We start from the raw sequence: 14,170 nt of genomic DNA, 5'->3' as shown, positions 1-14,170 counted from the left end.
CTCACAATGAATAGAGACACCATGAAAAATAGAGATTATAACTTCATGAAATTGAGATAACTGAAGAGAGGTATGCAAAAATGTCCTAGGTCTTCTAGAAGTTTCCCTGCACAAACTATGGATAAAGTTATGATTGTTGGGTGTTTCCGATAGGTATGTTGGCAAGTATCAATTCGCATGCTTTGACAATTTCATGCAATTAAACATAAAATGAATAACTCTGTATAAATGACATGCCCCATTTTAACATACAAGGAAAAAGAATGCTATTCTATTTCTAAAGAATCAGAACTAGAACACTGAAAAACAAAGAACTAAACGAAGGATGATAAAAGCACTAAAGGTAACCACTATACAAACATAGTCAAGACTGAAAGCCTTTATGCAAACTATGCTACAGAATGAGGTTTCTTGCACAATGTGCAAAAAAAGGAGAAAAATTAAATCTGAACCCAAACAACAGTTACTGCAAAAATGTTAAAAAAAAATGTTATTTGGTGGTTTCCACTCGGTATTATGGGGTTTCAGTCTTGTTTTGTACACACAGGGCTATCTACCTTGCAAGTCAGCTTTCATCAATGCAACTTTGTCAGCAAAATAAAAAAAAAAGCAAAATATATTAAATGTTAGTAAGCAATACTGAAATGAGGCAAACACAGGAGAACGTCCAGATTCAGAAAGCATGCTGCTGTAGAGGAGGAGAGAAATGCTATGTAAAGCAAATAAATTCATACGAACAGCCATAAATCTTAAGCCAAAAATAAGAAAGCGGTAATTTATTAGAATTTTACTATATATGTGTGTGTGTGTGTATATATAAAAAGATTAATTGAGCTGATGACATGAAATGAAGGAAAGTTAAAAGGGCCCCTGTAGCTTTTCCTCTCTTGGACAGATATAAGCACATTACCGAAGGGGCTGACCGCATTGGTGAACCTCAATACTAAGAATAACTTAGGGAAGGTTGAAAATGGAATACTAGCCAACTAAATAACTATAGAATAAAATTTAGAGTATTCCGTAGTAAACACAATTATATAGTTTTTATGAAAATGTCAAATTAGACACCAGTAATTGGGGTAACTGCTTTAGTGAGTGAGAATTACCTAAAATTAGCCTTTATATAAGTTAATGTTTTTGTAAAATGTCCATTTTAACATGGTACTTACAATCAGATTTCTATTATGGTTTTCTTAAAGGTATTCTTCATAGAAAGTTATTAAATTTGGCATAACTCATGTGAATTCTCACAACCATAATATTCTAAATACTAACTATATAATAACAATAATTTTGGCATAGTAGTAATAATAGTTACTATTAGTAACAGTTGTTACTAATAATTATCATAATCTCACAGGTCTGGGAGACTGAATAGATGTAATAGTTTTTCTCACCCATTGCATCAAATAACCAAGAACCATTGAATTACTTAGTTTTTGTTGTTCTTCTAATCTGTGAGAGGTAAGTGATCTGATGATCTTTATCTCATGGTAGTAGAGACTGAAAATAGTGTTTGCTAAAAAAAAAAAAAAATGAACAAAGTCTTAAAGCAATAGTCCTTAGCACATTCCTTCTTGGAATAAGCATCGGGTCAAGAAGTGGTGCAAGCCCAGTGGCTGTTTGATCAAGGGATAGGTGCTCCCTTGCAGAAAAGAGCAGGAGCAAACACTGATGAAGGGCCAGATTTTCGTTTTTGCAAAAATGATCAGAAATACAATTACAAAATGATGCTGAACTCTAAAGCTGGTAAAATTGCAACCCTAAAGAGTAATCTCCTCGTATTGTGAAGCAGCAACTCAGGGTACCTGCCAAAATTTATGTAGGCATAAAGACATGCTTTTATTACTATTTTTTTTTCATTATCACAACAGTCTTTTTATATTCCGGTATTACAAGAGAATGCATGCCTATGCCTGACAAGATACATTTTTCAAAATACTCACTTTCTAGAACAATATTTAAACATTGGCAGGCATCTGGCCTGCAATTTATTTTTCCCTTTAGTTATATCATGTCCCTTTATTTTTATCACACACAAAAAAATTAGAAACAAGCCACAAGGACATTTGTATTAAGTGGTTAAAAGATAAGGACATGTCTGAAAAGGAAAGAAAAGTGAAGGTAAAACTACAATCTCTGGAAACCAAAGAGACAATAGCTAAAAGTGGTTAGATGTCTGAGCTTTACGTAAGGTAAACTTGGGTTCAAAGCTTCCATCACCCACTTACTAGCCCTGTGACCTCAGAAAGGTCACCTCCCATCTCTGAGCCTTGACCTACTTATCTAAAAAAGTCTGTAATACCTACTTTATATAGTTTCGAGGAGTAAATAAAATAGCATATGTGAACTTAATGTCACCAGTGCTCAATGGTAGCTTTAATAATTATTTCTGTCACTTAAAAATGCATTTTGGGGCCAAGTGTGAGGAGTCTATGCAAAGAGTATCTAAGTTAAAAAAAAAAAATCACTGACTTCATGTATGAAAGTTAACTGGACTCAATACGGAGCTGAACTGAGCCTGGTTACCAGTTCACCTTGCCTTTTATGTAAGCAGGGCAATGCCATCTCAAGCAGTAGAATTCAAAGTGTGGTTCTCAGACCAATAGCATCAGCTTCATTTAGGACCTTGTTATCAATGTAAATTCTTGGGCCCCATCCTGGACCGATTGAGTCAGAATCCCTGGGGGTGGTGTCCAGTAATTGGGTCTTAACAATTATACGGGCATTTCTAACACTGGCTAAAGTTGGAGAAAGATTCATCCTCAAGGAATGTGCAAGCTCCCTCCCCTAGCTAATATGCGGTATAAACAACATGAGCTCTTACCAACTAAGATTAGTTAGAAATGAAAAGCAGCAAGTGAATATTTAGGGAAGTCCAAAAACTTCTTACATAAAAGGGGCTTAGAGATTTTTAGGTCCTTTTGGGTAGGAATGATAGAAAATACTGAAAAGATATTTAGTTATGTGAAATTTGTACTATTTCTATTAATATGAAAGTTAAGTGAGCCCAATGTGACTTGGACTCAAAATTCTTGAAACAATAATATCTAGAGAGAGAATTTAAGGAGTACTTAGAATATGATCACAAATCCTAAAAGCATGTAATTATTCCTAGGACAGGTACATCTGAGATTTCTAGAAAACATATAGGAGAGAAATAATCATAAATTAAAAGTTGTTAATATTGATGTTGGAATTAAAAAATGAGGAAAGTGTCAAGGCAGAGAGGCAGGGGTAAGGTAACATTCCAAGAAGGAAAAAAAAAGAAAAATGAGGTAAAAGAGGGTGAGAATTATTAAACCTCAGATATTAAAGCATCCTACATAAGGTAGGAAGGAATCATTGTTATCATCTACTGAATGAAGTTTATGGCTTTCTAAGAGGATATAAAATCCAGTTACCTTAACCAACTTGCCCACTGGATTATGTTGGAAAATAACATGAAATATCATTTCTGCTAATATTCTTTCTCAATACATCTTCCTCTCATATCATGTGCCAGTGGTGGGGGATCATGTGTGTTTGTCGTTTTCTATCTGGTATGTGTTTAGTTGTGAATGTGTCTGTCTGTCTTCTCTCACCATTTTTTTATGGATGAGATGTCACTTATCAAGCAATTGGTAGAAAGGCCTATTTTTGAAAAATATTTTCAGGATAGTTTGTAGTACTTTTTTTTTAATGTACTTATTCTCACGAATTAGACCACATTCAAGAATTCAAGTTGTATCTCACATTCTTGTATCTATCCACTAGAAGGGAGTTATTCACTTAACAACTTTGTTTGCTTTGCTAAACTGGTAAAGGAGAAAACACAAGTTTCCCTTTGTTTTACAGAAAGTGTTACTCCAAAATTTGAAAGAAAGAAAATAAACATGGTGATAACATTAAAAATCAATTTGACAGAGACGTCCATTAAATAGCCTTACCCTTCAGCAGGGTTAAAATACAGTTTGAATTTCATCTGACTTTTCAGGGAAATATATGTTGCAGAGAGAAAAATATATTTTCAAATAAAAAAAAATCCCACGAGCTTAGGTAATTGCTAAGTCGAATGGCATTATTTGGGCTGAGAGAAAATGATTCATAATCTCCCAGGGGATAGGAATTCACATTTCTTTCTTTGCTTCTCCCATGGAAAATTTCCTTATGAATTTAAAGTTTTCAAAACGGCCCAAACTGTGTTCAACATTAAAGGAGAAGCAGCAACACATTCAGAACCAGAAAATTCAAGATAATGTGATTAAATTACATTTATGGAGGGAGAATTGGCTCAAATAATCTGAGGTGTTGAAGTGAAAATCATCTCAAATGGAAGTAGCAATCAAAAAGTACTCCTACAGATCTTAGTCTGATAGAAAGCACAAAAGAACAGGAAGGTTCTTGAACACATTGCTGAAGCAGGGAATACTAGTCTTGAGTAGCAGGAGAAACCAATTTTTGCTAAAACTAACTGATAATATATATATACTCATGCTGCTGGCTAGATACAAACCAAAAAGTAATTTGGGAATGGTATCTAAACTTTATTCTCTTGTTATATCCTACTGAATGTGCATTTCAAACAACAGGCTCAAATTGATTAACACTTGCTGGAATAAATATATCTTTCCACTCTAAATGGGATGTCTATTTAATGTTATAAAGCAAGCATTGCAGAACCGATTAACACACAAACTATGTAAACTATAGAATGCAAAGAAGCAGAATATAACAAGAACCATGGATATAGCTCCTGTTTGACATCAGGCATAGTGTAGGCCTGCACACAGTCCAGAAAAAATAAGATTTATGGGTTGAAAGGTTAAAAACATGAATAAGGATTTCTAAGCCCTCAGTGGGGGGTTGACCAGTTGGCAGAGATGAGTTTTGCTGGCTAGAGAGATCTGTTCTCATTTACAGGTAGAATTGGAGTTATTAGAGTGTGATATAACAAAATTTAGTACCTTCGCATCCTCTCTCAATCTGTCCATTGCAGAAAAGGGCATCTGAGATGAGGTCTGGAAGCCGTCCATTTAGATCGACTGATGCCAGGCAGCCTTGAAAGCCCTCCTTGGCATGGACAAGTTTCGGCAAGGATTTGTATGTTTCTTTCGCCACTCCTCCTATATACAAGTCACCTGTGGAAAGATCAAAGTTTTGGTCACAAAAGGAACTTGTCCTTGACTTGAAACATACAATAGGACAGGAAAAAATTATAATGAGGTTTACTTTTCATTAAATTAATAAAAACAGGCTAATTTTAAAACTAGTTATTTTCCTAAAAGCACAAACCAATAGAATGCACTGAGTGCCATACAGTGTGGCCAAGTGGGAGGAACATGGGCCAAGTGGTTACTTGTTCCTACATTGAAATCTGAGCCCCATTATTTCCAACTCTGTAACTTTAACAATTTGTTTTGTTTTGTTTTGTTTTTGTTTTTCTGATCATTATTAGTCTCATTTCTAAAATAGAAATAAAACCTAGGGTTATGTAAGGATTAACTGAGAGAAAATACAAAAAGTATCCATCATAGTGAAAATATGTAACAGACAGTCAATAGGTGTTATTATCAAACCTACTTTCTGCTTAGAGAAGTCTGGGTTTTCAGTTAATCAGAAGTTCAACAAATTTTCTCTAGGGTCCAAAATTACTTTTTCTACTATGCTTAAGCCCATTATCCTTGCCTGTACCTATTTTATTCACTAACTCACTCCCACAATAGTCTGGATATATACCTGAATTTTTTTGTCCTTTTTCAGGTTATTTATTATTATTATTATTACTATTATTATTATCTATAGTTATACCACTTTGAATTCTTTATGCTACACTGGGATCTGTTAACAAGCTGTCAATTTCCCCCCAAAATTTTATTGCAGTTTCTAATGCAGCACTTTGCTCTACTTTGCCATCTTCATGTGTCTAGGTTTATGGGCCACTACTTTAAAAAATAAACTGCAATTTATGTTTGATTCTGTTTCCTTCCCTATCACAGATTATTCACCATATCTAAATGGCATTGAGTAGATGTAATTAATGGACTTTGGTTCATTAAACACTTAATCAATGCAGAACATAAGGAGGGTGACCCCCAAATACCATAATACATTGCCCCTGTCTACAAGTCCTGATGAACATACTATACTCTCTTTCGCTACTTCTGACTTTTGTCTTTTGAATTTTCTCTCACATTAACCATTCTAACTTTCATGCCACTTGATACCTTTTCCCCATTTTAACACTAATCTCTTGCACTACTCATGCTTACTGGGACCCCCCTGTGTTGTCTTCATGGGACTTGGGAGCAAGGAGAACCGATACACATGCTGTTTCTTTAGTCATGAGTAATAACGTCCTAGGCCTCTGACCCAGAAACCTTATGTATTCTGCCAGCATCTGTGAACCAGTAATAAGCTAACCGATTAGCTTGTAGGTAGGGTAAAAATCAATCCGCAGATATAACACTCTTGAATTACACTGAGTACATTGAGCTTGCTGAAAGTCATTTAGCCATAAAAACTGAGAACTTCGGTCCTTGACCTACTAACTAAGGCTCTAAGTATTACACTAGAATATCATTAATCCTGCATAATTTGCACTGAAGGTACTGGATGTTTTGACTTCCTCCACCTCTTAAAGAACATAAACATCTATTGACTACTAACTACTAATATTAAAAGGTGGCGTGTTCTTGGTCTGAGCTGGAATACTATTTTTGAAATAATTTTATTTTTTTCTACGCATTTCCTTTTTCTCCTTAGACTTTCCTCTCTTACATCTCAAGCCATTGTGTTTTAGATGCCTCAGAGAAGAGAAATGAATCATAAACTAAAGTTACAAATTATCTTTCTATATGTGAGTCTTAAAAGCCAAGACTTTTAGAGGATTAAAGTAGAATATACAGGCAATTACATAAGAAGAGCAAAGCTTTCCTGCCTCTCCTGTGGGCAAGCAGGAGAGAAAGTTGGAGAAGACATGTGAGCTCAGTCATTGGTGAATAACAAAAAGAAGACATTGTGCTCTGACTTGAGGGGGATCCGTGGGGGATGCTAAAACCTCAGGTAGGCTTACGGGGTGATATTGATCTGTGTGCATTTCCCCAAGAGAACTCAGAAGCGGCAGTGGGAACCTTGAGAAGAAACGGCTGCATGGTAAATTTGGTCATGCTGAGAGTTTAGGCAGACTCACAGAACTTCCCATAGTCTACTGTGGTGGAGGAGCAACAGAACAATTCCCTGAGTGGCACACAAAAATAAGCAGAACATGACTGACCTGAAGGGGTTATGCATACAAGAATGAAGGTGCTGGGTAGCAATTCATTGAGCCTCTGAGCTATGAATACAGAATATCCATGGGCAGCTCCTATGCAATCTCTCTCTACATCCCCCAAATTGGTACCCTGGGAAATCCTCACCCCACTTAATTTAGACACAATCCCAGGGAAATAAGAAAACTAAAATTGCCTGAGATGATATTTTCACTAACTCAACAAATCAGAGCTCAATGTAGAAACCAAGGTGAGTTATAGAAAAATAGAGATAGATTTCTTGCACATCTGAGATTGTGGGCTGAGAGTCATACTGTTACATGCCAAATGTCAAGGCAGGAAAATGCTCCCAACACTAGTTTATTACACTAAAATTGTTAGGAAATTCCAGCTCTCCTCTAGACCTAATAAATGTAGTATTAGGAACAGTGGGTGTTAAATAAAGAATTCTTGGCTCTGCTTCAGCTATGGAACTCAGTACTGAAAGTTAGGTAGGGAACACTATATTTGATAAACAATCTTGTCCTTTGTGATGATAACCTCCTGGAGGACAGAGACTGTGTCTTTGTTTTACATTCTCCCACAGTGCCTAGTACCAGGCTATATAGCACAGTGGGCACTCAATAAATATTGAGGTCACAGTAGAAAAGAAGAAAGAAGAATGGTAAGGCAACACATGGGGAGAGCACTAATTCTAAAATGCATTGACTTCCTTTCCCCACTTCCTGCCACAATCCTTTTTTTTTTTTTCTATTAGCAAACTTATTTGTTGAACAACTTTTTAAAGTGTATTAAAGAAAAAGTAGTAAGCTTTCCCTTGTGCTATTAAAGAGCAGAAATGATCGATTCAAGCTGTGCAGGATACAAGCCTCAAACACACCAAGGTGGATGGGTCTGGCGTAAGTAGGGGCATCATTTTCATTACTGAAGCTGCACTTAGTACCACCACTTAACATGGTCCTTATAAACTCTTCATACAACAGACAGTGGTCTAAGGTCCCCTGTTGGGCTGCCATATGAAGAGAACAAAGAAAACCTTAAGTGGCCTGAGACCTGTGCAGCATTAGCACTTCATCAAAGATGCAGCTTCTCCTTTTGATCCTCGGGGTGCTAGCAAGAAAATGACCCATTAGCACTAATGGGATCTCCCAGGCAACATCCTGAGCATGGGAAGGACGGTATGCCTTTTAATGACCCTTGTGTGAAGGAGAGCCAGGATGGACATCCTCTAAGAGCCAGTTTCCTCTAGACTTGAAACGATCGTGTTGCCCCCTCTTCAAGCTATGAGTGCTTTTTATTCAGACCCTTTAAGCAGACCATGTATGCAATTGACAAGGCAACAATGGAATTGGGATATGTTCGACAGAAGATGCAGAGCACATGTACAAACAAAGCCACATAATTTCAAAACATCTGTTGGTTTTTAATCTCAAGAATACCCTTATCTTTAGCACAAGTGTATATATATATGTGAATATCACAGGTATCCATTCCCTAGTAGTTGGGCAGTAGCGAGTAGTAGGGGATAGTGCACAAGCTTTTAAGTTATATATGGCTACAAATCCTGGCTCTGCCACTTATTGGTTGTCTCAGCGTAGGCACGTTGTTACATAACTTCTTTAAGAGTCAGATCCTTCACCAGTGGAATGGGTTAACAATGCCCACCTGTGAGGATTATAAAGCATGTGTGTGAGCACTGGGGTAGAGCACACACTCAGCCTGTCACTGCTACTGGTGTGGTTATGTGGACATGTCTGGTAAGGACTATGCATCTATCGTGTATCTCATTCTATGTTGATTGCACCGAGAGAGACAGAAGAGTGAGTCCAGGTAGTGCCCTTGTTTCTCGTGTAATGGAGTATCAAGGTGTCAAGTGTACACGTTTTATTTTACTTGATTCAGTTTTCAGTCATTTGTATCCTAGAACTGTGTCTTGCACTACACTATGGGCAGCTCAAGAGGCTCTGCTGACATACTCAGAACCTCCTAAGCTGCCCATATTACCAGCATTAAACCTGGTAACAGAAACAGGACAGTTGCTTGATGAATATCTCCTAATTTGATAAAAACAGATTAAGGGACACAAAAATGCAAGGGTCAGGTTGTAAGGTTCATGCTGAATGGGCCTATGGACTTGGATGGTGAGGTGGAGCTTTCTGGAGAGTTTAGACCAGAAGGAAATATGGGACACATGATGTTGTAATGACATATATATAGGTTGCAGGCATGGAAACCAGCACAGGTTTACCACGGAGATAAAATGAATACAGCATTCAAAAAAGAGCATAAAAGGCCAGACTTGGCAAGAAGAGAGAATTTTTCAAAGGGGCACTGGCAAATAGTGTTGGATAAGTCAACTCAAAAGAAGGGCGATTGTAGCACAATAGAATATATGACTACCGGTTTAAAAACGAAAGCTGAACAACAACGAAAAGGTAAGTCCCCAAATAGAAGCCACGCAGGCTAGGAAACAGGGGAACATGAAGCAGTCATAATTTGGAAAGAAGAGATGAAATTGTAATTTAACATTGCCCACCTGGAATTTGAGTAGGAATGCCCTATTGGCATGAAGTGATGTAAACTGGGAGCTTAGGGAAAAGATGGTGGGGCTGTGAGGCATGGCTTGGGAGCCCTCAACCAAAAGCAGATGAAGTGGTGTAAGAGGTTTTCTCTTCTCTTAAAACAGGGGGCATAGGCAATTAGAGCGAGGGCTCCGAGGTCCGCCTTGCAGCAGCAGGATGCAAGTATCAGGGTATAATTAGTTCTTTGACTCAGCTTTCCCGTTTATTCACATGGATTGTTGGTGCCTCTTAAACATCTCGCTTTCCTTCTAATTTAAAAAACAGCATATTTATAAAGGACATCTGCTTTGTAGATTTGGGTAACTAAAACTCCAGGGAGACGTGAGGCTCCAGTAATTTCTTGTAAGTGGCACTTGAAAAAAGAAAAAGCTGAAGTAAGGAATACACACTGCCTCCCTTCCCTTCTGGCTGGACCGGAGAAAGTACAATTCTGGGATGTGAACACTGGACTTTGGACAGCAAATTTGGAGACAACTCTAACTTTTCTCTCAATTCTTGTGATTGGCTAGTAGAATAAGTACACACCGGCTGGAATGGTTTCTAAGAGCTATTCTGCAGTATAAGTGCATCCCCTTACCCCAGGGATCCAACTCTGCCCCAAATTTGCAATCGCCTTTAATGTCAATCGTTTATTGCATATCCACAAAGGAACACCCGCAGGTCAGATCTTGACCATATACCTTAATACAGCATTTCTTTGGGAGGCAAATAAAATGTAAACCTTGTTTTATGAAAGTGTGCCCTGTTAGATAGGAGAAAAAAAATCATCTATAACCCCTAGGAAACAAACAGTCACTTATTTACTCTTTTTTTTTTCCTCCTGGAGGAAAGTCAGAGTCACTATTTCCTGTGATTGCTTAAGTAAATGATATTAAATTACTGAAAGTAAAAGCATGGGAGTCATTAATATTTCTCTAATACATTTGAGCCTACAAGTAGATAAATGGAAACTTTTAAAACAAACCACACATGGGATTGAACAGCTAACCCTATCCAAAACCACATCCGAGTTCAAAGCACAGGAAATATCCAATATTGAAGTCAAAGCTGGCAACTCAACTACATGTTTTGTTCTAAGATCCAAGAGCTGTGTCCTTTATAGATCTCTATGAAAAAAGTCAGGTAAATTTTAGAAACTCTTTGATGAAGAGATGCCCGGTGGTGAACAGTTTGATTTATTACTTATTCTCTAGCTTTATATACCTTAGTCTTCCTCGGTACAGTAAGGGTTCAATCCTAGAACTACCGGTGTTTGCTTCTGTAGGCGATGCCTGTGAATCATTTTTAGGCTTGCCGGGCTTTCTAAGTTCAGTCTAAAATCAAACCATCATCTTTCCCCTTGCTGGAGAACTATGTCCAGACTTCCCTGTTTCATAATAATCGCATTTCTAGTCTCCCTGATACCCAAAAGGAAAGTTCAAAATTATTTTTAACTTTATTCTGTATCTCAGAGCTTACATTCAAACTATTGCCAATAGTTCTGACATTCATCTTTTCTATTTTCATTTCCTTTTCCAGTAGTTGCCTTCTTTTCCCCTTGTACACCTTTCATTCAATAACTTGTTATCTGGCGTCCCTGCCTCCATCCATCCTCCTCATCAATACCATTATCAGTCTTCCCACTGTGCCTGATTTCTTCAGTACCTTCCTCTCTCTTCTAAATAAAGCCTGAAGTTAGCAGTGTTCAAGATTTTGAATTATCCAGCCTCAGTCACTGTCCCTAAATTTTGAACAATCTTTCTCCAATGACGTTAGCCTGGCAGAGAGTTAAGATAACATCAATCCCTATATCCTAATCTTTATTCAAACTGTATTTTTCCAATACTGCATGTTCATGTCGTTTCATCATTCTTTACTGTACATATTACTTCTATCATGAACACCTTTCCTCTCCCAATCTTCCATTTCAAAACCCTATCCAATTTGGCGGACTCCACCGATATTCTTCCTTGTTATTGTATTTGTTTCCCCAGTCATAGGCAAGTATGACCTTTGAATCCACATAATGTTTGAACCTCTTTTCTGGCAATTACTATTTATCTCCTAGTTCTTTGTGTGGCTGTCTTATCTTCCCATTGTCCTATAAATTCCTAAAAATGTTATGAGCTAAGCATCACTATATTCTCATTTTCAATTAGTAGGGACTCAATGATTACTTGTTCTCATTGAATAAATGGATAAATCAGCAGGTTGCAAGCAAATAATTAATCACTCAAACAGTAAGGGCATACTGAAGGTGTTTATGGGTTACACCACTCTTATTTATCCCTGGTTTCCTCCTCTCAAGAAATAATAAAGTTAATTGTGGGAAATATTTCTACTGGCCCCTCTCTTGAACATCATGTAGTTCATTAAGATCATTCAATGCAGTGGCATTTTTTCCCCATTCTGATAGAATTCATGACAAATTTTAACTGGCATACATTGCATTTATTTGTAGAGAGAGGCAGACACCGATAGAAGTACAGAAACAGTGAGTGGTATCAATGTGTGGTAACTGGGGACCTCTTCATGAGCCTTCTGCAGTTAAAAGACTCTACCTTTTAGTTCCTTGTCAACCACAGTCTTCCTGGCCCTATAGGCTCCCACACCTAAGAGTAATAGTATATTGTCTGTGGTAAAAAGACTTTACATTTCATTCAAAAATCACTGAGGTAGCTCAATTTCAATGTATAGAGAGCCCTGTCTGAGTGAGAGAAAGCCTCCCCCACCCCCCTGCTTTGACTTCTTGGTAATCAGTGTCAAGAACTGCCTTGGTCAAAACCAGAAAAGTCAGCTCTGGCTTTATTATTACAACAGTACACATTGGCGTAGTATTCTAAACTTCATCAAGCACTGGCACATGTAGTGTTTCATTTGGTGTTCACCTGGTAAGCTATGGTTCAAGGCTATAATATCATAAAGACACTATGGCTCAAGGCTATACTACCAGAAAATGGCAGGGTCTGATTCCAAGCCCAGGTCTTCTACAACTATGATAATTCTTGCTTAATTTACACTGGTTATACACTGTATACTCTAAGTGGCAAGTAGCAAATTTGTAGAGCTTCACTAGTACAAAATGTAGAAATGTTCAGGAGTACCTTGGGCGATGGAGGAAAGTAACCGCGATAAACATTCCCAGAAGTCCAAGCAAAATAACACAGATTCCTGGGACAAAACTGGGGGTGGGGGGCTCATCTCCTTGTTTAGTAATCACATGAAGATAAAGTCAACTTGCTTCCATAGCCGTAAGTATTAGGTATCACAATTCCGATAAGTGGGTAGAATTCTTAAGACTCCCAAATTTGATTTTTAGATATGTCAGCTACTTCTCAATTGTCTCCTACAAAGAGATAAATAGGACACCTACATTCATCCTTTGCCCAACCTAATATCGGTGTGTGAACAGGTGGGTGGATTACAATCAGTTGGAGTTCAGACCTTAATGTTTTCCTATAGTGAGTCTTTGAGAGTTAATATTGACATTATGTTTCTGGGCAGGAGAGAAACATGCTTTCGATATTCTGAAATTTCTGTTGGCGCTGATATTTTTGAAATAAAATTTCCCCAAAATGAGACCTTTTTTTAAAAGTACGGTTATAAGACTCACAACATGAAGACAGATTTTGCTTGTGTGTTTGGCCAGCCTCCTGTGCGGGAAAGCTGGTGGGCATGTTCAATGGGAAATAATGAAATAAAATTGCTGTGGACGTGTATGCGGCAACCCATCTTCTTTTAAACCCACCCTGACAGTGACCCTGTGGCAGATGGGGTGGGAGTCCAGTCGCATAAATCCATGCCCAGCCAACTTCATCTCACAGCTTTGCAAATCTACCTTTTGGTTCAAAGGGATTCAAATGTTTTCATTTGTTTTCTTTTATTCCCTATGCAAGTGGCAGCCAGTTTAGATGCCTCCAACATCCTTTAGCAGCACACAATTCTGTCACCATTTCAGGTTTCATTATTCTCTCCCTGGGACTGCACTCAACTCAGAGGATCTTGAGCTCACAGGTACTGTTACGCCTTCCATATGCACAGTGCCTAGGTTTGAATAGTGCTTTGCCTTTTCTCATTCCATTTAATCCTCATACCAACTCTTCACAATAGGCAGGAAGTTATTATTATCCTCGCCATACAGGTGAGCAAACTATCCTTCTGGAAAGATAAGTAGCCTGTCCAAGGCCATACAACCAGCACAAGGAGAAAAAGCACCACCATGCCAGCCTCCCACTCCCAGGCTACCTACCTCTTTTCCTACTGTACCACTGTCTATTTTTACTAAAAACCATCTCAGTGACAGGAATAGAATTGGTGGAGGAGTTTAGAAATGACTGTTCCTGAAATTAAAAATGACTT

General features: G+C 37.8%; 1 protein-coding gene across 18 annotated transcripts in view; it reads right to left on the bottom strand.

Annotated features, from left to right (window-relative positions):
* NRXN1 (neurexin 1) overlaps nucleotides 1–14,170 on the bottom strand; it is a 999,389-nt gene that overhangs the window by 475,746 nt on the left and 509,473 nt on the right. For 12 of the 18 annotated variants that reach the window (XM_036334604.1, XM_036334606.1, XM_036334613.1 and 9 more), the window contains one exon: nucleotides 4,947–5,120. In XM_036334604.1, the coding sequence (XP_036190497.1) occupies nucleotides 4,947–5,120 (174 nt within the window). Of the gene's footprint in view, nucleotides 1–557; nucleotides 585–4,946; nucleotides 5,121–14,170 lie in introns of all 18 variants that reach the window. The other 6 variants (XM_036334601.1, XM_036334602.1, XM_036334612.1 and 3 more) reach the window with 1 other exon arrangement.

Source organism: Myotis myotis, unplaced genomic scaffold (assembly GCF_014108235.1).
Source record: "Myotis myotis isolate mMyoMyo1 unplaced genomic scaffold, mMyoMyo1.p scaffold_m19_p_14, whole genome shotgun sequence".
NCBI lineage: Eukaryota > Metazoa > Chordata > Mammalia > Chiroptera > Vespertilionidae > Myotis > Myotis myotis.
Note: the sequence above shows the minus strand (reverse complement) of the source record. Positions and strands in the feature narration are given on the sequence as shown.